This window comes from Impatiens glandulifera, chromosome 7, assembly GCF_907164915.1.
Source record: "Impatiens glandulifera chromosome 7, dImpGla2.1, whole genome shotgun sequence".
Classification (NCBI taxonomy): Eukaryota; Viridiplantae; Streptophyta; class Magnoliopsida; order Ericales; family Balsaminaceae; genus Impatiens; species Impatiens glandulifera.
In genome coordinates, this window is record NC_061868.1 from 39660885 (window position 1) to 39685353 (window position 24469).

The following is a 24469-nucleotide window of genomic DNA, read 5'->3' on the forward strand; positions in this document are numbered from 1 at the left end:
GTGGCCGGCGACGACGGCGGCCGGCGGCGACGACGTCTCCGTTTCCTCCAATATCCATACAAATCAAACCCGATCAGAGCTCTTCTAACCTAACTAATTCATTTATGTTTATCTATTGCCGATTTCTAACCCTAGATCTATTTTGCATGCAGGTTTCTTATACTAGGGTTTATGTGAGTTCTCCGATTCTAACTATTTGAACGGCGTCGAGGTAGATCTTCATTCTAACAGTTATGTTCTTGTTTACATTTTCTTCATTTCAAAAACCTTTTCATATTTCCTTTATGTCCATCATTTTCTCCGTTTTGTTGATTCTTATTTCTTATATGGTTCATATTGGTTCATGTTTGAGCATTTCGTTAGGTTATTATTTGTTATTTGTTCATATTTGCAGAAAATCTCTGTCTGATAAGAGCGTATGTGTTTCCGTTTCAGATCTGCTTACCGTTTCGCTACGGACTTACCGTTTCGTTAAGTATACCTCGCGATTCGCTAAGTATCAAGATTTTTTGTTATTTATAGTTAATCATGAACTTCATTTGACAAGGTATTTACATCACTTCATGGTTATGAAGAGAACATGTGTTAACAAAACAAACCTTCTAATTTTACATTGGAAACATTTAGATTCTTCAGAAAATGTCTTTGAAGAATCTATCATTGACCTCCAGATAAGCAAAGATTGGCTGACTTTGATTTCGTTAGTCGTTAAGCTAAAGAAATAAATTTCAAACAATTTTCTCTTATCTGGAGTTCAACGATCGCTTCTTCAAAGACTTTTTCTGAAGAATCTAAATGTTTCCATGTAAAATTATAGGGTTTGTTTTTTAGGCAGAAGATGGCGGTCCGGTTATTCCATCAGATTATGGAACCTTAAACATTATTTTGTGTAAATTGGATAACTTATTTTGATGTATTGTAAACCTTGATGAATATTTTGGAAGTTGGATGATGTATTGTAAATTATTTTGTGTAAATTGATGTATTGTAAATTGACCCTTCAACCTACAAAAAAGATAAGTTAGTAGCCTTCGTTTCGCCAAGTACTCTTCGTTTCGCCCAGTACTCTTCGTTTCGCCAAGTACTTTTCGTTTCGCTAAGTTAGCACTTTTCGATTCGCTAAGTGCCTCCCGTTTCGCTAAGTGCCTCCCATTTCGCTAAGTGTCTCCCGTTTCGCTAAGTGCCTCCCATTTCGCTAAGTTAATACTCATCGTTTCCCTACTCATATACTACTACTACTAGAACATACAACATAAACATTAAACCTGAATTAACAACATACCAGTACCATAGTTCAATTAACAACATATATTACAACATAGTATCTATCAAGCTAAAGGTTCATATTGTTGAGATGATGAGTCATGCTGCTTAGATGATGAGTCATGCTGCTTAGATGATGAAGCTCGTGCAGTAGATGGTGCAGGCATAACTGCTTTGCATGTTGCACTATTATGTCCAAGCCCAGCACATGAGCTGCATCGTCTCGGGATCTTACGGACCTCACCCTGGGATGACCTACGCTTTGTTTGTGGCCTGCCTTTCTTAACCTTCACATTTGGTTTAAGACACGAACGTTGCTTGATATGTTCGGGAACATCCCAATTTTCTTCATCACCGGGAGGATAACATGTCTCGGCATATGAATTTATCCAACACTCAGTTGTGTAATACCTGTGTGTAGGGAAAATATAACGAATTATTAATTGGTTAAACAGAATGAACACGTGAGCTAGATATTAATACCTTGAATAGAAGTCATAAGAAACCAAATTCCGACTACGGGCAGCAGCCATTGCATGCGTACAAGGAAGTCCCGAAACTTCGAATACTCTACAAGTGCAGTTCATGTCTTTCAAATTGACTTTGAAATGGGACTGATTGTCATGCACATAAAACTCGAATCGGTTAAGCGATTGGATTGTATAAAATCTGGCCTTCTCGAATCCCTCACGTAACACCTTCTCATAATTTGGAGATAAAACTTCTTCGTGATTAGACGCTCTTTCTCTTCTATCGTTAAATCATTGTTGTATTGTGAATCTTAAATACTCAGCCATTTCTGAAATGGGATACTTTCTGGCTTCCCTGCTCTGACTATTGAAACTCTCAGCATAATTGCTTGTCAGTTGATTGTATCGCTTACCGAGAAAAAATGCTCTACTCCATCTTGGGAACCCAATTTCTTCCAAATAGGCAGCAATCCGGTGATCTTTAACCTTGATTTTCTCAAACCAACGATTAAATTCGTGGACAGTGTATGCCCTTGAAGCCGAATCAAACTCCGCATGACACTTATCACTTTTGAATTTTGCCACAATATTCATCTTTATGTGATATGTGCACGCACCGTGGTCTGCTTCTGGGAAAACAGCACACAAGGCATTAGCGATGCTTGGGTGTCTGTCGGATACGAAGACGAGATCATCAACTAATCCAATTGCGTCTCTCAGTTTTTGCATGAAATAAGTCCAGGAGTTATTATTCTCTGAATCAACAACGCCGAATGCGACAGGATATAGTTGCTCATTCGCATCCAATGCAATAGCCACCAATAATTGACCACCCACCTTGTGCTTAAGAAAACTAGCATCAACACATAATACAGGACGGCAAAAGGATTTAAAACCCCTAATTGAGAGGCCTAGGGACATGAACATATACTTGAAGTGACCGAGCTCGTCTGTCTGTATGTCGGTTATGGTACCAGGATTACACTTCTCCAACATGTAAAGGTATGATGGCAGTATTCCATAAGAATCCTCTACCGTTCCTCGCACCGCTATTAAAGCATTTTCCCTTGCCCTCCATGCCTTATTATAAGTCAAAAATATCCCATAAGTTGTCTGCATGTCTTCAATTATTTTCTTAGGCAAGTGGTTATGATGATGGTCCATGTACTTGCTCTTCACGCACTGCCCAATAACCCATGCTGGTGTTTGCATTTTTTTCTTGGGCCTCGACAAAGTTGAGCATGAGTGTTGATGCTCAAATGTCCGGATCTCAAACATCTCAGAAAACTTACCTTTCACAGCCCGCAAACTCCACTTGCATGTCTCATCCAAACATTTGAGTTCCCAAAGATTTTTTCTTGACTTCTCCACTTTGAATTCAAAATGATTGGCCATCGCATATTTATATAGAGCAAGTTGAAGTTCTTTTTTATTTTCAAAGAACGAACCAACTTCCAATACGGTTTCACTAGTTAATGCCATCGCAAATGTGGGGTCTGGCGGTGATGTGTCTGTCGGGTCTGTCGATGGTGTACCCATTGAAGATCGTCTTGCACTAGATGGTGTACCCATTGATGATCTTCTTGCACTTGTTGGTGTACCATTTGATGCCTTTCTTGCACTAGTTGGTGTACCCAATGATGATCTTCTTGCACTTGGTTTTATATGTATTGATGCTTTTTCACCACTATTAACATGCAAGTCCTGAGTAAGTGGGATGTGAGGCAAAGAGGTTTCTCCGGCTTCATTTTGACTTTCAACAAAGAATTCCAAGGGTACAACAGGTGGAACAAATTTCTGAGTAAGTTGTGGTGGTAGTATACTTTCTTGAGTTGGGTATGTAAGTAGTGGTATCTTTTCTTTAGTAAACGCTGACTTCTCCACTACAGATACACACAATGGTGACACTGTTCGACCCAAAATCAAGCGTGATAGATATGTGTTCAAATCCCCATCATTATCAATAAAAACAGGTTTTGGATTTCTGATATTCGGAATATCATACTTCACTTGGAGCACTAAATCGTATGCTGATATCTGGAGATTAAGTCTATCGTAGAGTATATCAAGTAATTCAGCATAACGAGTATTTTGGGGTAGATCAAATGTTTTGATTGAAGATGCATCAAAATACAGTATTCCATCAGCATCAAGTTTCCACTCTCCATTATAGAAAACGAAAACTTCAGCTGTAATATAAAAACATGATTTGATTTAGAGACGGATAATTAATACTTCGCGAATCGCTATGAACTTAGCGAAACGGGAAGGCCTTCGCGAATCGTAAGGCACTTAGCGAAACGAGAAGTCCTTCGCGAATCGCTGGGCACTTAGCGAAACGGGAAGTAAACCCTAATCAATCTCAGAAAACGAACATCAATAAAACATGCTTCAAATAGACGTACCTATTGGAACAGTGCTCGTGCACGTCGTCGAGCTCATAGTGGATTTCGAACGAACTTCGCCGCCGAGATCTCCGACAAGATCGCCGCCGCCGCCGCCGGAGTTTAGAGAGAAGGAGGAGAAGAGCGGGAAGAGAGAGAAGGAGAAGAAAAGAAATGAAAAAAAAGTACGGAGGTTATATTAAATAGTAAGGGCAATTTGGACATTTCACATGTCGTCACTTCGCGAAACGCTAAGTGACTTAGCGTTTCGCGACAAGGGCAAAATCGTCCAAAAAAAATAAAATCACCACGAGCGCAATAAAATTATCAATTTACCATCAGATCAAATAACCTCATCTTTGAGGTTATTTGATCAAATTTCCCAGGGGTGTAAACGGATCAATTATGTCGGTTTTTTTATCAAAATATTCATCACAACCATTAGTTACCATTTGTAACTGTTTTTCAAAATCTTCACTTGTCGGTTGACGGTTGAACGACGGTTCGATTTGATCGGTTAAACATCGGTTCGATCGGTTAATCGGTTCAAACCTAACATTAAATTTTTTTTTAAAATCTAAACATTTAAATCAAAAAAATTTATGAAATTACTAAAATCTGAGCATAATTAAACATAGAAGTATAAGAGCATCTCCAACGGACACGCAAATCCTATTATGCATGCTCATTTTCTCCAATCGGACACCACCCATTATGCACCACCCGTTATGCGTCCCTCATTTTGCTCCCACCGGACACCATTCGCAAACGCACAATGCGTTTGAATCATTCTCTCTCTTTCGGCCTACACTATTCATTCCACCATTGGCCATTTTTCAAAATGACCCTCAAACTTTTTTTTATATATAACCTTATTTAATTATAATATAAATTGATCCTTTCATTTATTTATTTTTACTTTTAAGATAAAAAAAATAGAATATTTTTAAATTTATAATTAAATTATTAAATTTTATTATATTTTAAATTTTATTTAATATAATTTTATAATTTATTTTATATTTTACATTATGAATTAACATAAAAATTTATTATTTTTTATTAATAATGTTTGTTTTAATCTATTATTTTTGTTTATTTAAATGTATTATTGAATTATTTTATTATGTATCAATTGTTGATATATAATTAATTTTATTTTAATTTTATTAAATAAATAAGAAAATATGAGAGTTAAATATGTAAAATTGATAAATATATAGATAATATTAACAAGGTTAAAAAGTTAGTTTAAGAAAGAAATATTTTAATAATATTCTTTTGAGTTTAGAAATGGGTTTTTGGTTGAGGATGAATTACTGTTTGATTTGACATTTACTGTATTTTGAGTTTGAGAATAAGTTTATGGGTTGAAAATGATCTAAGAGTATGTCTGCACAAGACCTATGCCCATTTATTTTATCAAATCAATCTTCCAGTTCAGCTGAAAGCGGGCACATGTTGTACTTGGTCAAAACACTACAATGCTTCCGCATTTTTCTCTGAATAATTAAAATGTTATTTTTATTTGATATTTTAAATATTATAAAATTACATTTTTAAAATTATTATAAAATAATATTTTTTTAAATAATAAAATATAAAATATTTTTATAATTTAAAATATATTATAATATTAAAAACAATGCAAGAATAACAATGCAAGTACAATAAAATACATAAAATTTTAAACATTTTTAAACTCTAAACTGTAAAAAAAAAATTGAGTTTGAATAATAAACTAGGTTAGTTTGGAAATGAATAAACAAACTAGGTTAGTTTGGGAAAGTTAACGCCAAACAAGGTTACTTTGGGAAACCGTTCCGGATATTATAGAACTGTGAAACATATAACTAATATTCTATATTATAATAAAATATAAAAAAAATTATAATTTAAAATATATTATAATATTAAAAATATTTTTATAATTAAATATATAATTAATATTTTTATATTATAGAAAAATTTGAAAAATTTAGACTTTAAAAATAAGAAAAAATAGGAGTATGTATATTATAATTTTAATAAAAAAAAATATTAATTTATTTAAAATGTATATTTTTGTAATTATTTTGTATTTTGAGTTAAGTGTTGAAGAGAGAGAGCTCAACTTAATGTTTGTTTCTGTTTGACGGTTTGACTTAGAGGAGAAAAATTGAAAGTTTCACAATAATTACTAGTACACTCAATTAATGTCTGACTTTGCTGTCTACTCAACTTACTCAATTGTCTTTTCACATTTTATAATTTTAAAACTCTTCTTTAACTTAAATTTTAAGTAAATGATCATATATGTGGTTTGGTCGGCTGACCGCTATTTATAAGAAAAATAAACTGGAACCCGAGCCGGCCAAGTTCGGCTGAGCGTGCAGCAGACCGGCTAAACTTCGGTTTGGACGGTTCGATCTTATTTCAGTCGTTTTTTTAACTGTTCGATCCAGAAGAAGAGTACCTCCAACGCCCTCGTGAGTGAACGTGAAGAAAAGGTAGCTACTCCATCTTTATTTCATATTCTCCATTTTTCCCCCTCAAAATTTCTGTCTTCTTATTGTTCATTCTTATCATTCTCTATAGGAACATGCACTGCAATATTGTTCTTTCTTGATTCACCATTGACATAACAGCAAAGGTCCTGCAGTAGAAAGACTGCAAGACAGCCATTGAACACAGGGATTTTGAGGTTGATCTTGAATCCCGCTTGGGGAAGACTACTCAGGTTGGTTACCTTCTTTATCTATGTATGTACTACCATTCTTTTCTCTTCAAAAACTTCAATAATTAGGCAAAAAGCAACTAAAATGTATCCATTGGATAATTCTTCATTGATCAACATGTGTTCTAAACTATTATTATTATTATGATGATTCATCTGGTGCCAACAACTTCAGATGGTGTCTTGGCCACAATGGATAAGGCATGTAGACCATTCTGTGCCTCTTAACCAAACTTTTCCTTTCAAACTCACTTGACACAACTCTCACATTGAAATGAGTATCATCACTAAACGTACGACCCTAAAAGCGAAATCGCGAAATACCCATCTTCCATAATCAATCATCCCCACCAACTTAATCATCCAAATTGGTCATATCATCACTAAAGAACGGAAGGGATTCACAAGATGTTTACAGCTAAGAACACATTTTATTTAAATGAATACAACGAAGGTGGGTACGTTGTTGTGAAATCGAAAAGTCATCACCCTAAAGGGTCTCTCTTTCCTTATCGATTTGAAACCAGTGAAAGTCCTTTCCTAATCCAAAGATGCACCGACCACACTCGTAGACCACAATCACCAACGAAATCTATTCATTTCGTAACAGCCACACTCAAAATCGCGATCTAAAAAAAGTACGACCCTAAAAGCCAAATCGCGGAATACCCATATTCCATAATCAATCATCCGTTAATTACAAAGGGGAAATTTGAAGATAGGACCCTAGGTCAAATTCGAAAAATGACCCAACGTTCATAATATTTATAAAAATGACATTTTCAAAGCTCTGCAAAAAAACAGAAAAACCGGGAAAATCGATAGATAACCTTAATATCTCTATTCTTAAAGTTTGCATTTTTAGTCTATAGACATCTATCTTGCATGATGATTCCATCAAATCGACCACTTTCTTCATTCCCTCCCAAAATTTCAAGTTCAAACCTTAACTTACATATTGTGGCTGCATAGCAAGAAATATTGTGCGTACATTGAAGTATATTGTGTTTTCACTTTGCAGATGATACCAACTAAAACCAAAACCAATACTATTATTGAGAAGTTTCCTGCCATTGTTTTATGGCAATCCGCCGGCACCTGCTTGGAAAGGATAAAGGCGAGGTTTATTCATCTTGATCTTATGGATAGGGCTTTGCAGACCCAATTCCAGTATATATTCAAAGCCCCCATTGTATTTTTCTCAGGAACAATATTCCATCAGATGCTGATCAGAAAAATCAGCTCAAATTCGAAGGAGATAAGGTTTTTGGTCAATGGTGAGGAGATCTGTTGGGGTATGAAAGAATATGCATTGGTAACAGGCCTTAACTTTGGCAAATTTCCTGTGCTGGAAAATAGGGACGTTGAAAAATGTCCATCACTGGTCCGTAAATATTTTGGGGGTAAAATGATGGTTAAAGTGACAGAGTTTGAAGCAAGTTTCTTGCAATGCTTTGATAAGGAGGATGCATGGAAGATGGGACTCATATACCTGATTTACCAGTATTTGTTTGCAGTTGATAATAATAGTTTGATAAGTATGGAAATTTTTCACATGGTGGAAGACATGGATACGTTCCTCCAATTTCCATGGGGAAAAGTGTCATTCAGAGCAACCCTGAAGGGTATTGACAAAGACATGAAACACCTTCGGGAGGAATATCTGGCCAAGAGGGAAACTTGGAAGTGTGAAAACGGCTGTAATATCACATATACTATACATGGGTTCGCACCAGCCTTCCAAGTGTGGACCTATTTGGTTATAAAGACATTTGTCCCCAAATTTGCATATATGATCAAGCGGGAAGAGCCTAAATGTCCAAGAATATTGCTCTATAGATCCTTGAAGATCAACAACTCCGTCCAAGAGGTAATCAATGCCCTCCGGAAGTGCAATGTCACTGAGATTGATGAGTCTGAGGAGGAGAAAAGAAAATACTGTGGAGAAGACTTTGAAGATATAGGAGGCTACATTTATGATAAATTTTTTGAACTGGATGGGAGAAAAAAGAGAAAGAATGAAGATGAAAGGACTCTTAAACCGGCAGCCAAGAGGAGACTACTTACTCCTCAAACTGGATGGGACAATTCTGGTGCACCCAATTCCGGTGATTCTTCTTCTAGTGCACCCAATCGAGTGACTGACCAAACTGATGCTAAAAAGGAAAAAAAACAAAAGGGTGAGATTGCTTTAGGATCTGGTCCATCGTCATCCGGTGAGCTTGGTACTGGTCCAAGTTTACCTCCCACGGATGTGCCTTCCTCCCAAATTGCATCTATTCATGAGACACTCAACCAGGTTATTGAATTTAAACACTTTTACTTGAATGCTGATCTATTTTATTTTATTTTATTTTCAGTTATATTGACCTCTATTGTTTTTACTCATTATATTTAGCTTCGCCAATCCATTTTGTAGCTAATATCCATGCAAAGGGAGTTGCAGAAACAAATGTCTGTCACGGTTGTTGAACCTCTTGCCAAAGAAGGTAAAAGATTGGAAGCAGCATTGGGCCGAAGCATGGAGAAAACTGTAAAGGTTAACAGTGATACATTATGGGCCCGGTTTCAAGAGGAAAATGCAAAACAGGAGAAAGAAGTGCGGGATCGTTTGCAACAGATCACAAATTTGATCACCAACTGCATAAACAAGGACTTACCTGCTATGGTTGAGAAAACCATAAAGAAGGAATTAGGTACCTTAGGCCCAGCTATTACACGTACAATATCTCCTGCATTAGAAAAAGCAGTCTCTGCAGTCATTGCAGAGTCCTTCCAGGTTGGTACTATATATATTTTCATAAACATGATCCTATATTTAAGTTGGTACTAAAATGGATTTTGATTTACTAGAGAGGTGTGGGTGATAAAGCAGTTAATCAACTTGAGAAATCTGTTAATTCAAAACTTGAAGCGACTGTTACTAAGCAAATCCAAGCGCAATTCCAGACCTCTGGCAAACAGGTTTTACAGGTTCGTTATTCAAGAACTTGAGACTACAAGCATACATACATCATACATGTATTTCAACCTGTGAATATTTAATTTTGTTTTGCTAAAGTGAATTCTTCATTCCAAAGATTTTTTTTTACACAAGCAGTTTTTTTGGTTTTTTGTTGACTGGCATGATATGAAGATGAGAATGTTTATGCAAGCAATGGATTGATTTTACACAAGGATTTGAATGCAGGAAGTATTTAAATCCAGCTTGGAAGCTTCAATAATCCCAGCTTTTGAGATTTCATGTAAAACCATGTTTGAGCAAGTTGATTCTGCATTACACAAAGGGATTGTTGAACATACAACCGCTGCCCAACAGCAATTTGAATCTTTGCATTCTCCACTAGCAATTGCGTTGAGGGTATGCAAACTTTTGTCTGGAAAATAATTTTTCTTTAGAATTTTTCCTCCATCTTTTGGTGTTCTCTTTAATATTAGGTTTTTATTTGATCAGTAAAATTTAATTCTTATTTGTGCAGGATGCAATTAACTCTGCATCAACAATGACACAAACCTTAAGTAATGAATTAGGTGATGGTCAAAGAAAGTTGATGGCTATGGCAATTTCAGGAGCTAATTCGAAAGGATCAAATTCTTTGATAAGTCAACTTAGTAGTAATGAGCCTTTGGGCCCTCAGGTTTTTCCCCTTCCTTTCAGAAAGATGTCATTTTCTTTTTCTATGGTGTCATTGTTTCCGAGCATTTCGTGTATCTGCAGATTGAGGCACCCATGGATCCAAAAAAGGAGCTATTGAGATTGATATCTGAACATAAATTAGATGAAGCCTTCACGACTGCCCTACATAGAAGCGATGTTCAGATTGTTTCTTGGTTATGCTCTCAGGTATATAGTGCTAAGCATTAGAAAGTGTTAAAAAAACATGGTAGCTCATGTAGTACAGGTTGAATTCGTGGGCTTAATTCCCGTTGAAAGCACCTTGTTTGAATTGTGCTATAGTCCTCAAGAAATCTCTAAAACAAATTAAAATAAAAACATTTATTTTGATCCTGAACTAAAAAAATAAAATTGTGCAGGTTGATTTGAAGAAGATTTTAGCAATGTATCCAATCCCATTGAACCAAAGAGTGTTACTATCTCTTCTACAGCAGTTGGCTTGTGATATTAGCAATGATGCAACAGAAAAGCTATCATGGATGACAGCAGTGGCACTTGCAATAAATCCGGGGGATGCTATGATTGTTTTACATGTGCGCCCCATATTCGAGCAAGTATATCAGATTCTCACCCAACTTTCCAGCCTGCCCACAACATCCAGTGTCGACTTCTCCAGTATCCGCATCATCATGCATGTTATTAACTCCATGTTAATAAATTGTAAATGATTTCTCATTTGTCTCCATGATTTGTTCTTGATATGGGTGGATAGTGTAGTTACAGCTGAACCCATATCAGTTCTTCATATACTCTTATATTCTCTAGTATGTTTTTGATGTAGTTTTACAGTAACTAGAGAGTATTGAGAAGTATTTTTCTTAGCTACAGTCTACAATACTATTTCTGTTAATGTAAAACAGTATGTTTAGTGAAATTTTGTTTAATGTGGGACTATTCTGCAATATCTTTTGTGTTACAATAATAAATAAATATTGCTGAAACTTTTAAATCTCTAATGACAAGAATAAATAATCTTTGTTTGATAATGTTCTACAACTTTATTAATGCTAAAATGCTTTCTTATGATAAATCCCTTTATCTAAACTTTATTAATGTCTTGTTATTTAATATAATCTATTGTAATAGAATGGGTACAAACCTCCTATTAGAGAGATTGAAACTAAAAAAAGGAATTATATAATCTTTTTAAGGTTAATTTATATTCAAATGTTACTAAACTAAAATGAATCAACATTAATTTATTTTTCTTCTCCGACTAGTATAAAACCTAAATCGTGTTACTTATGGTGTCTAGTTGTTACGAATCTGAATGTAATTTAGGACGCTTCTGCTAGTATAAAATCTGAATTGCGTTAATTATGTTTTAGTAGTTAGCGATTATATTTGAAATATAGGACATTGATTTCGGATGCATCATTTACACAATCTATTATACTGATAATTTTTTTAGTTTAAGAAATATAATTTATATATAATTAACTTGAAACATTTACATTTAAAGTATAACTTTTTATTCATTTTTATGTTTATTCAACCTTTTAAATTTATCTTATAAGCCGTTTTTCAAAATGAAAATTAGATTTAATAAAATTAAAGTACTTTTGTAAATATATATAGGGATGATCAATACATTATTATTGTTTTAATTCAAATTTTCAGTTTATTAAGGATTTTTTTGTAAATATTTTAATTATTTTTTCAAAATTTTGAGTTAATCACATTTTTTTTACTAAAGAAATGACTTGTAATGGTTTTGTCTTAGTTTTAAAGATAATGTAAATAAATTTGGTATTTAATGACTACTTTTTTATATTAACGCGTTTAACATTTTTTCACTTTTAAAATAAGTTTGATATTTTATATTATTATTTTTAACTTATTTTTACTCAAATTTAAAAAAATGAGTGATTATAAATATGTACTAAATTTATTTTAAATAAATTTTTAATATATTAAATTAAGGGATAAATCAATATATACTATCTTAGCTCTCATAAATTCATTTTTATATTTTTCATGTTAAAAAACTAAAATATTGATTATATGAGAACATAATTTGATAGGAATAAAATTTCTTAATTAAAATAGTAGATATTAATAGTCTATTTTAAAAAATATATAATTATAAAATTTTATTTATATTATAAGGGCACCTGCACCATAAGTGCTAAAGTTTATACTTAAAATAATATTAAAAAATACATATATCTATTTTACAACATCTCAATTCAAAATATTCTACAGCAGCATTTCTATCTATATATACTTATAACATTAAAATATTTATTTTTTGCAAAATTAAAAAACAACTTGTAACTACTTTTTAAAATTCAAACGGCTATATTCCAACACCTATATTTCAAATTCAAATCCAACGTCTATATTTCAATTTCAAATTCAAATTCCAACGCCTATATTTCATTGACATGTTCTATAAAAAAAAAAATTGAGATTCAAATTCTAACGGCTATTTTCCAGCGGTCATATTTCGAAATCCAACTATAAATAAAGTTTTTGTTCATTCATTTTTCACCACACTTTAAGCTTTATCCTACACAATGAGTGGCAACAATAATTTTTTGAAAGATTATTTGTACGGATGCGATGATGACAATGATATGATTCAAATTCTAGCCTTCAAACGTGAAAGAGAAAAACTCGAGGCACAAGGTGAAAACTCCCGACAATCACGAACATCTATTGATCGTGACACTTTGCAAGGGCATCAACGCTTATTCAATGATTATTTTGCTACACCGCCAGTTTTTCCAGATCAAATATTTCGTAGGAGATTCCGAATGAGACGTGAGTTATTCATGCGGATTCACTCGGCAGTGGAAGTACATGATCCATACTTTCAACAAAAAAGAAATGCTGCTGGAAAATTAGGTTTGTCATCTCTTCAAAAAACAACTGTGACATGCGGATATTGGAAAAAAAGGAAACGAACAGAAATTTCAAAAGCAAAATCCGCGATCTAGGAAACAGGTCCTAGAAAACAACACACAAAAGAGAGAAAGAGGAAACGGGATACCTGGTTGGAAAGTTGGAAGAAGTCAAAATCCGTATCTTGAGTAAAACTAAGGAACTTTTCACTCATACTGATCACTGTAGAGCATTAATATTTTCTAGATCTCTCTATAGCTCAAGCCTCTCTTATCGTTATCTCTTTTCATCTCTACAGCGAAAGTTTTGAAGTTTACGTTTAGAGGAGAAAAGAACCTACAGTGTTGGAAAAAACCTATGCTTTCTCTGCTATGTGAAAAAAAAAATGAGAGAGAATAATGTTTCCGCCAGTTTTGAAAGAAAAAAAAGATGAGAGAGAATAATGTTGTAACCAGTTTTGAGTATAGAACATAAAAAGTGGTGTTCTATATATAGAACACTACTGTTCATTTGGGCTAATTTTTTTTTAATTATAAACCATCTAATGTAGATCAAATTTGTTGTAATTTTTAGTTTTCTTTTTCTATTTTAGATATAGAACACCTAATAAAACATTATAAACATTGATTATATATATATATATATATATATATTAACAAATTATTTACACTTTACAAAAACCCTTTCAAAGTTGAAACATAAAACCGGGCTGTGTTAGGACATGACAACCTTAATAATATTATCAGTCTATTTTTTTATTTTTTTTTAATATAATAAAAAAAAATAATTGAGTATAAAATTACTATTGTAATCTTATTTAATAAAAGATTTAATAATTGAGATAACAATAATAAAAATATTTCAAAAAAAAATTAAAAAATGACATAAAGAAAAATAAAAGAGTTTAAGATTGAAATAAAAAATATCATTATTAAACTATTTATAAATAAAAAAATTAATACAAATCTATAAATAAATAAATAAAAACTAATAATATATCAATTATCCTTTTATATTTTTAACAATTGCTTTAATACTCTCAAATCTAACTTCTCTAGTTTGTCAGCATTTGTAATTTTAGGCATAAAATTATTCCAATAAAAATAAAATATTAAATATTAAAAATTAAAATATTGAAATTGAACATATAAAATGTATTCGTAAAATATAGATATATATTTAAGGCAATCACATATGCATGCATATATGTAAATATAACTTATAAAAAAATTACTTTTCATGTAAATGTAAAAAAAGTTATTTTTTGAACATAATTTAAAAGATTAATATGAAAACTAACCTGCAATTAAAGGATTGATAATATTAGGTCGATAACAAGAAATTCAATCCCTGGAATTCAATCCCTTGGAAATATTTCTCTTCTTAAACTTAACTTTATAAGGAATTATGTTCAATATTCTATTTCATTGATATTTACATCTTTCACTATTTTTAAAGAAAAATAATACATAATACCTTCTCTTAACAATACTCATATTTTCATATAGTAAAAAATAAAATTGAAAATAATAAAAAGTTCTTAGAATATAGTTATTTATAATGTAATTATAAATAAAAATATATATTATAAAATTTTGTTTATACCTCTAAGAATTAATTATATATTACTAACTATTTACATATTCAAGAATCCTATTAGGACTCTGTGTACAATGCCCGACTCATCTGTGTAGTGTCTGATCGTGTTTATTTTTTGAAAAATAAGTATAAGCACGACTTCTATAGTGTCAACTCGTACATATTTATTTACTTTAAAAAAATATTAAAAAAACTTGTCAATAATATCAAATTTATTTATATTATTTTTAAAATTAAGACAAAAACAGTACACGTCATTTCTTTTGTAATAAAAATGTGATTAACTCAAAATTTTGAAAAAAAAAATAATTAAAATATTTACACAAGAAATCATATTAAACTGAAAATGTGAAATAAAAGAATAATAATCATTCTTATATATATTTACACAATTACTTTAATTCTATTAAATCTAATTATCTCTTATTAAACAAAATCAAAGTTTTAACATAATTATCATCAAAATAAATATAAACTCAAAATGTTGAATTAAACATAAAAATGATTAAAATTTTATAATTCAAATATAAATGTTTCAAGTTCACATATAAATGTTTTAAGTCAATCACTTATAAATTATATTTTAAACTATCTAAAATATAAGTAACACAATTCAGATTTTATATTAGTAGGAGTGTCCTAAATTTCATTTAGTTTAGTAAGTAACTCAATTTATGTTTCAAACTAGTAGGAATGTCCTAAATTTCATTTAGATTCGTAAGTAACTCAATTCAAGTTAAAAACTAGTCAAAGATAAAAAAAAAAAAAATTAATGTTGACTCATTTTAATTTTGTAAAATATGAACATAAATTAACTTTAAAAAAATATATATATCCTTTTTCTTGTTTCAATCTCCCTAATATAAGGTTTGCACACCTTCTATTACAATAGTTTATATTTCATAACAAGGCATTAATATAGTTTAGATAAAGAGAATTATCATAATAAGACATTTTCGCATTAATAGATTTGTAGAACAATATCAAACAAAATTATCTATTCTTATCATTAAGAGATTTAAAAGTTTAAACAATATTTGTTTATTATTGTAACACAAAAAACATTGCATAATATCCCCACACAAAACACAAACTCATTAAACATATTGTTTTACATGAACTAAAATAGAATTGTAGACTGTAGCAAAGAAAATTACTTTTCAATACTCTATAGTTACTGTAAAACTACATCAAAACAAACACAAAAGGGATACTAGAGAATAAAAGAGTAATAAGAAGTTGATGGGTCAGATAACTTGCGTGAAGAAAAACAAAGATGAACTGATATGGGTTCAGCTGTAACTACATTACTAGAATGCATTTTCTTTAATGAGAAAACCTGAAAACTGCACAAGCTGGTTGTTGCCTTCTCATCTAGTTTTACTCTCTTTTTTACACACTATCCACCCATATCAAGAACAAATCATGGAGACAAATGAGAAATCATTTACAATTTATTAACATGGAGTTAATAACATGCATGATGAGCCGGATACTGGAGAAGTCGACACTGGTTGTTGTGGGCAGGCTGGAAAGATGGGTGAGAATCTGATAAACTTGCTCAAATATGGGGCGCACATGTAAAGCAATCATAGCATCCCCCGGATTTATTGCAAGTGCCACTGCCGTCATCCATGACAGCTTTTCTGTTGCATCCTTGCTAATATCACAAGCCAACTGCTGTAGAAGAGATAGTAACACTCCCTGGTTCAAAGGGATTGGATTCATTGCTAAAATCTTCTTCAAATCAACCTGCACAATTTTATTTTATTAGTTCAGGATCAAAACAAATGTTTTTTTATATTTTGTTTTACAGATTTCTTGAGTACTATAGCACAATTCAAACAAGGTGCTTTCAATGGGAATTAAACCTGCGAACTCAACCTGTTTGTTTAAGGTTCTTACTACATGAGCTACCATGGTTTTTTTTTAACACTTTCTAATGTTCAGTACTATATACCTGAGAGCATAACCAAGAAACAATCGAAACATCGCTTCTCTGTAGGGCTGTCGTGAAGGCATCATCTAATTTATGTTCAGATATCAATCTCAATAGCTCCTTTTTTGGATCCATGGGTGCCTCAATCTGCAGATACACGAAATGCTTGAAAATGATGACATCATAGAAAAAGAAAATGACATCTTTCTGAAATGAAAGGGACAAACCTTATCATGGAGAGGGCCCAAAGGCCCATTACTACTAAGTTGGCTAACCAAAGAATTTGATCCTTTCGAATTAGCTCCTGAAATTGCCATAGCCATCAACTTTCTTTGACCATCACCTAATTCATTGCTTAGAGTTTGTGTCATTGTTGATGCAGAGTTAATTGAATCCTGCACAAATAAGAGGGAAGTTTATACTAATCAAATAAAAACATAATATTAAAGAGAACACCACCAAAAGATGGGAGGGAAAATTCTAAAGAAAAATTATTTTCCAGACAAAAGTTTGCATACCCTCAAAGCAATTGCTAGTGGAGAATGCAAAGATTCAAATTGCTGTTGGGCAGCGGTTGTATGTTCAACAATCCCTTTGTGGAATGCAGAATCAACTTGCTCAAACATGGTTTTGCATGAAATCTCAAAAGCCGGGATTATTGAAGCTTCCAAGCTGGATTTAAATACTTCCTGCATTCAAATCCTTGTGTAAAATCAATCCATTGCTTGCATAAACATTCTCATCTTCATATCATGTCAGTCAACAAAAAACCAAAAAAACTGCTTGCGTAAAAAAAAAAGCTTTGGAATGAAGAATTCACTTTAGCAAAACAAAATTAAATATTCACAGGTTGAGATACATGTATGCTTGTAGTCTCAAGTTCTTAAATAACGAACCTGTAAAACCTGTTTGCCAGAGGTCTGGAATTGCGCTTGGATTTGCCTAGCAACAGTCGCTTCAAGTTTTGAATTAACAGATTTCTCAAGTTGATTAACTGCTTTATCACCCACACCTCGCTGGTAAATCACAATCGATTTTAGTACCAACTTAAATATAGGATCTTGTTTATATAAATATATATAATACCAACCTGGAATGACTCTGCAATGACTGCAGAGACTGCTTTTTCTAATGCAGGAGATATTGCACGTGTAATAACTGGGCCTAAGGTACCTAATTCCTTCTTTACGGTTTTCTCAACCATAGCAGGTAAGTCCTTGTTTATGCAGTTGGTGATCAAATTTGTGATCTGTTGCAAACGATCCCGCACTGCTTTCTCCTGTTTTGCATTTTCTTCTTGAAACCGAGCCCATAATGTATCACAGTTAGCCTTTACAGTTTTCTCCATGCTTCGGCCTAATGCTGCTTCCAATCTTTTACCTTCTTTAGCAAGAGGTTCAACAACCGTGACAGGCATTTGTTTCTGCAACTCCCTTTGCATGGATATTAGCTGCAAAATGGATTGCCGAAGCTAAATGTAATGAGTAAAAACAATGGAGGCCAATATAACGTCCTAACACGTCAAAATACAAGTCTATAAGAGTTGCAAGATGCTTATAACATGATAATCTAGCAATAAACTGGGTAGGGAATATATGAAGATATTGATTATCCCCAATATGGAAACACTTGTAACTTTTGTTTCTATACCCAGATAAGAAACAATCATTAAATTTACGAATCTCTGTTAAGTTTACTACCATAATCACCTCCAGATACGTTTCTGGATGGTAGAGGGGGGTAGGGGAAAACTAAATAAAAAATGCAGAACAATGTGACACTGTTTTCACCCAAAATATATTACAAGCTGAAAATTTGAATGAACAAAACAAAACTGTATTCATCCTTGCTACTTGTAACATAAGCTGTTCCAATTGACAAATCACAGTTTTAACATATTGAGGCTAAAAAAGCATTACTTTTCAATTGAACAGAAAAAGAATAAAATATAGTCTCGGACAAAATGAAAATTATCCGAGCCGATAACATGTACATCATGCAACTGAAAATAAAATAAAATAGATCAACATTCAAGTAAAAGTGTTTAAATTCAATAACCTGGTTGAGTGTCTCCTGAATAGATGCAATTTGGGAGGAAGGCACATCCGTGGGAGGTAAACTTGGACCAGTACCAAGCTCACCGGATGAATCTACTGAGTTGGAAACACTTGCAGATGGTGACGATGGACCAGATCCTAGAGCAATCTCACCCTTTTGCTTTTTCCCCTTTGTGGTAGGAGTCATAGGTTGTTGACTTATTGAAGGCACAGATAAACCAACAATATTTCCAGCCACATCTTTTCCAGAATCCTGGACATCCTCATCAACAGTTGAAAGCTGTGTATTTCCTTCACTTTCGTTAACACTATAGGTCTCAGCTGATAATGTAGAGCACTCTCTGGCCATCTCAATGCCAAGATCTGAAGCCTGGGAGCAAAATACCTTTTCTTTACTAGCTGAAATAAGAGGAGTGAGTGAGTCTCCATGAGAGCCAAATTCATTATTCTGATTATATCCAGTCTCTTCAACAACTTTTACATCCATCTCAACATTGCGGACCTCGTTATTAACCACCACATCATGAATGTTTGGAGTTTCAGATGATGAAGTGGTGGCCATCAATATCTCTGACGGTGTTACCAGATGAGTTGGGTGCTTAAACTTAATTGCGTGGTTCATAACAGAAGAAACATCATCATTCCTATGATCTTCATCAACGGAAGGGACATCCGACAAGTTGGAGTGAGTGCTATCCATTTGCATGTCAACTGAATATTCAGTAATTTGGTCCCCTCCATGATCATTGACCAATTTCCTCGGATACATTTTCCCAGATAATCTTGGACTCAGCGGGACGCTAGGTGATGAAACACAAGGAATTTCATTCTCACTAGTTACAGTTTTCAAATTATATCCCGGAGGAAATTCTGCCGAGATGGCCACCTCCAGTGAGGTAGAGCCCTTGGGAGGCCTCAGTATAGCTCCATTGTCTGGGCCACTATCACGCACAAGAATTTTGGGTGTCAAATCAGTAGCCTTACTTCCAGATGAGTCCAATAAAGCAACTTCGTCCGCAATTATTGCATCTTGTGTAACAAATGAGTCTGATTTTTCCAACATAGAACCATCTAATGTAGGAGGCATGCACTGGGATGAGTCCAAGGCATATTGCTGAATAGCCTGAGTTTGGACACAATAAACCTGAACAATTTGTTCACCATGGGGTAATACTTCGCTGGTCCCGGTAAAACTCAAAATTGGCATTGTAACTGTAAACTCTGCCAAGTAGTCTATTCGTGTTGATGATGGATTAGAGCCATAATCTAAATGCAACACATATATAGCATTTTTCTTGACATTTGCCAATATGAGAAGTCCTGCTTGAGACAACGCCACAACTTGGTTGAAGAATGCGTCTTCAAGTCGAGATGCATTTGAACTTTTCAACTCTAGAGTCTGGGTGCACTTCCATGATTCAGCATCACTAGGAAGAAGCCACCCTTCTTCGCTTGCCGAAACCCATATTTTCAATTCTCTATTCAGGGGACCCTGCAAGCATTTTCCAAAATTTAAATAAAAAACTTTAAAGAATTGAAAAAAAAAATAGTAAAGAATGCTGATGAAAGAATGCTGATGAAAGTAAAGAGTCTCTGGCATTTGTACTCATTTACAAAAAAAATATTAACATTCAATAATGCTACTATACTAACAAGTAGAAAAGAGATAAAGAGGACAAATTCTTATATTCAGTTTACATACCCCAGTTAGTAGTATGATGTGATCAGGGCGGTTAGAGGCAGTCAAAAATGTCACTGAACTAACAGGCTGTCCATCATATGGCCTCAAAACTACAAGCGGTTGTGCTTTACGGTCTTCCCAAATTTTAATCTGTTGAACAAGATTACAAATATTATCACATAAGTCATAATCAAGTTTTACATTGCCAATCGAAACAAATAGTAAAATACTACTTCTAGATACTCAACCAAAGTATACAACACAATAAAGATAAAACAAACCGTGCCATCTGTAGAAGCAGAAACTAGGCGTGTGGTCATCCACTGACACATCGACAAATCAGTCACTTCTCCCTCATGTGCTCCAACAAGTTGAACTCCTTCAGGTAACTTGTCAATGGGACATTTGAGGGGTTCCTCTGCAGAATACACTTCGCCTTTCCCAACTTTTGTAGTATCAATTCTTAGAACACGCTTCCCAACACCAACTACAAGCACTTCCTGTCAAATGAAATTTGAACAATGTATTATCAGACAAAATACTTCAAAAGAAAGGTTTATATGTATCAGGAAAGACCGCCCATGCAAGTGTATATTTACAAGTAGGAATGAACATAATGTACCTGTTTATGACAATGCCAACAAACTCGTGGATGAACAGAATCTCCTACGCCAACTATTTGAAGAGCAATTACTATTTTTCCAGTAATCTGTGGCTTTTCTTCTTCATCCGGACCTTCAGTAATTTTCCAAACATATACACGTCCATCTATGCTTGCACTGCAAATTAGAACATTAGAATGCAAAAAGGAAGAGTAGACTAATGAAATGAATTGGCAGATAATTTTGTAGCTTGCTACCTAGCTAAAAGGTGAACATCTTCCGCAAAGAAGGCCATGTCTGTCACTCTCTGGTGGAAAAAATTGCATAAAGAAACACAAGAAATACCATATCAGAAAGCTGTGTATATGTCAGACAGAAAATAAGCATATATTACATAAACTTACATTCATAAAGCACTGAGAACAAGGAAAAAACAGTGTCAATTAAGAGAATGTTGAGTTTAGGTTATTGGGGATATTTGGACAGAATCATACATGATAAGACTACATAACTGCAAGTTGGAAGGAAATCAACATTGAATCCAACGCATTGTTTGATAAACACAACTTATCATTTAATCAAAATTATTAAGTGCTTATTTGAAATAAGTTCATTTAAAATCACTTAATTACTTAACCTCAACTCAAATTAATTCAGTAAGATATGAATGACTAAACTGGGTAAATAGTAAAAGCATATAAAAGACAATTTAACGTTGAACATTAATCGAATTACATCATTATAAAGGTAAAATAGTCTTTATGTACTTTTCCAATAGTTCCACATTTTATCAAATAAAGTTAGATACCAAGCACTTAAACTTTAGATCACTCTCATTTGGTTTATCTAGCCTTGATTTTAGAGACCTAAAATTCAGTATTCAACATTGACCAATTTTAGGTTTTATTAAACACACTCTAAATAAAAATGTTATGTATAATAACTTAGTTCTTTCTCCAAATGGTCAATTGTTTCAACTTTCAATGAATACTAAAGATCAAATCACCAAAAAAAATTAGGTCAACCCAAATCTACAGAACAAGTGAAAGACACCTAACAACTAAATGTGAATACCAATTGTAAAAAGTTTGGTAGGCTTCTATACCAATTGTTATACATACTTCTGAAACATCTAAATGAAAGGCACCTAACAACTGTAATAAGTAAAAAGTTTGATTTCTTGTTTAAAGATGTGAATAGATACAACACTTATGTGATGAAAGCATCAATGGCAGAGTTAATATTTATAGTAGAAAACCATAATTGTGAATTCCTTATGAGGATGTAAAGAGCCAAATGTATGGATTAACAGAGCCAAATGCAATTGCATATAAGTTTATTGGCGGAGAAGATCGAACCTGAGCAAGGCCCTTAAGCAATGACCTGAGAGCAGTATTAATATTGAGAACTCGAATAGCTCCCATTTTGAGTCCATAGCAAATATAAGTCCTGTTAACCGCAATTTGACGTCCCAATACAAGGCCAGGATCGGAGACGTACTTGGTTATCGGACTGACTTCAAGCTGAGGCTGCACCTCACCCGGCAATCTAACATCTATATCATAAACAATTTGATCCCCAACTAAGTGCCGGCCTTTTGGTAGCTTGCTGCTGCTGGGCATACGCATTGGTGATGAACTCAACATTGCTGCTGGATTAACATTTGGAGCAGCAGAGGACAGTGTTGAAAATTCGGCTGAGCCAGACGGGGAAGGATGGATCTGAGGAATCGTCATAGTGGGTTGAGGTTGAGGTGGGATTTCATGAACGGAAGGAGGGGCACTCAAAAGAGCCATGAGCCTCGCCCCAGAATTAGGGTTCTGTTGAAGAGCAATTGGCTGTGGAGGCTGGAGAGGGGGTGTTGGGTAAGAAACAGATCTCTGTACATTGAAGTTAGAGAAATGATCAGGCTGTGGGTATTGAGGGATATGGAACTGAGGAAGGTGTGATGGCATGACCTGCGGATGAGGAGGGTATGGAAAGTTCCCGGAGTTGGCTGGAGGTGGGTATGAAGAAGAGGGCGGTGGAGGGTAAGAAGAAGGTGGGAATGGAGAAGATGGTAAATTGGTATTAGGGTTTTGGGGTTTGAAGAATTTGTGTGCGTCGAAATTACCTCCCGGCTGGTTTGGGTTTCCAGGAGACGCCATGAGGAAAACTCAATTGGGATCGACAAAGGAAGCTCGTATCAAAGTAAAACAATCAATTTGTAAGAAGAAATCGAGTAATACAAATCCACCGGCAAGAACAGTAATTTGAGATCCGATGAGTCTGTATGTGTGTGTATGAGTGTGTGAGAGAGAGAGAGAGAGTGATGAAAAAAATGAAGAAATGCTTCTCCTACTTGTGCGATGAGAGCACTAATGGTGGCTACGCTAGGACAGTGGAGAAGACGATCTTCATTTTTCTGTAATTTTATATATCCTATTGAGAAAGAAGGTCCTTTTACTTTCTCCATGATATTATTTAAGTCCCCAAAGTTATATTCCTTTTCAAGATTTATTAAATAATAATTTAATAATGATTAGTTTTTATATTTTCATTTCTCAATGAATTCTGAAAAATATTTAATTTACAATTACTGTTATTTTTTTCTTTCTTCAAAAAGATTAAAGTACTTATTAATTATAGATTATAAAAAGAATACCTTAATAAACAAGCATTAACATATTTAATTAAAATTTACTGGAAATTAAAATTATATAAATTGCATAATAAAAATACATTTTGGCAATATAAATATAAGATTATACTATAAACGGTTCGATCGATTTATAGACCAAAATATACAAACAAAATGTTAGGAATAGTTTGTCTAAATCATAAATCGCCAGTTTCAGTTTATTGATCAATTCGGTTCGATTTCTTTGATAATCGGTTCGGTCAATTTTAAAAATATGTTTTAACAAATAACAGTAAAAAAAATTAGAGTAGATTAGAACGAACTCAAATAACTATGAAACAAATCAAATTGTGTAAACTATAAATAAATTCAACTTATCATATTTAAAACATATCAAACATAATAGTTCAATCTTTGAAGAACTTACTATTTCATTTGTGCTTGTCAAACCAATCGTCTAATATTAGGTCGAACTATCGAAATCTCTATTTAAATTAATTGAATGTGTTAATTAAATCGATCAGTAAAAATAAAAGTGTAGAACACCAAATCATAATTATCATTAACTTCTTATGAGCCATCCACAAAAGAAGAAAGTGAAGTTGAAAGATTTTT

At 33.3% G+C, this 24469-nt stretch overlaps 3 protein-coding genes across 3 annotated transcripts in view; 2 read left to right on the forward strand and 1 right to left on the reverse strand.

Annotated features, from left to right (window-relative positions):
• Positions 1-11494, forward strand: part of LOC124909873 (enhancer of mRNA-decapping protein 4-like) — a 71404-nt gene extending 59910 nt beyond the window's left edge. Inside the window, exons 6-9 of the mRNA XM_047450502.1 lie at positions 10024-10194; positions 10313-10471; positions 10552-10677; positions 10869-11494. Of these exons, the coding sequence (XP_047306458.1) occupies positions 10024-10194; positions 10313-10471; positions 10552-10677; positions 10869-11177 (765 nt within the window). The 3' untranslated portion in view covers positions 11178-11494. The remainder of the gene's footprint in view (positions 1-10023; positions 10195-10312; positions 10472-10551; positions 10678-10868) is intronic.
• A 1534-nt stretch (positions 11495-13028) lies between these two features.
• Positions 13029-13451, forward strand: LOC124909874. The gene has a single exon (XM_047450504.1). The coding sequence runs from the start codon at positions 13029-13031 to the stop codon at positions 13449-13451; it is 423 nt and encodes a 140-aa protein (XP_047306460.1).
• A 2643-nt stretch (positions 13452-16094) lies between these two features.
• On the reverse strand, positions 16095-23610 carry LOC124945107 (enhancer of mRNA-decapping protein 4-like). Its single transcript, XM_047485480.1, has 12 exons — positions 22593-23610; positions 21492-21541; positions 21255-21411; positions 20914-21132; positions 20654-20782; positions 18953-20443; positions 17985-18344; positions 17791-17910; positions 17413-17583; positions 17122-17289; positions 16916-17041; positions 16095-16707 (listed from the first exon to the last, which is right to left on the reverse strand). Exons 1-12 carry the CDS (start codon positions 23379-23381, stop codon positions 16399-16401), a joined length of 4089 nt encoding a protein of 1362 aa, XP_047341436.1. The 5' UTR covers positions 23382-23610; the 3' UTR covers positions 16095-16398.
• Between the last annotated feature and the right edge of the window lie 859 nt (positions 23611-24469).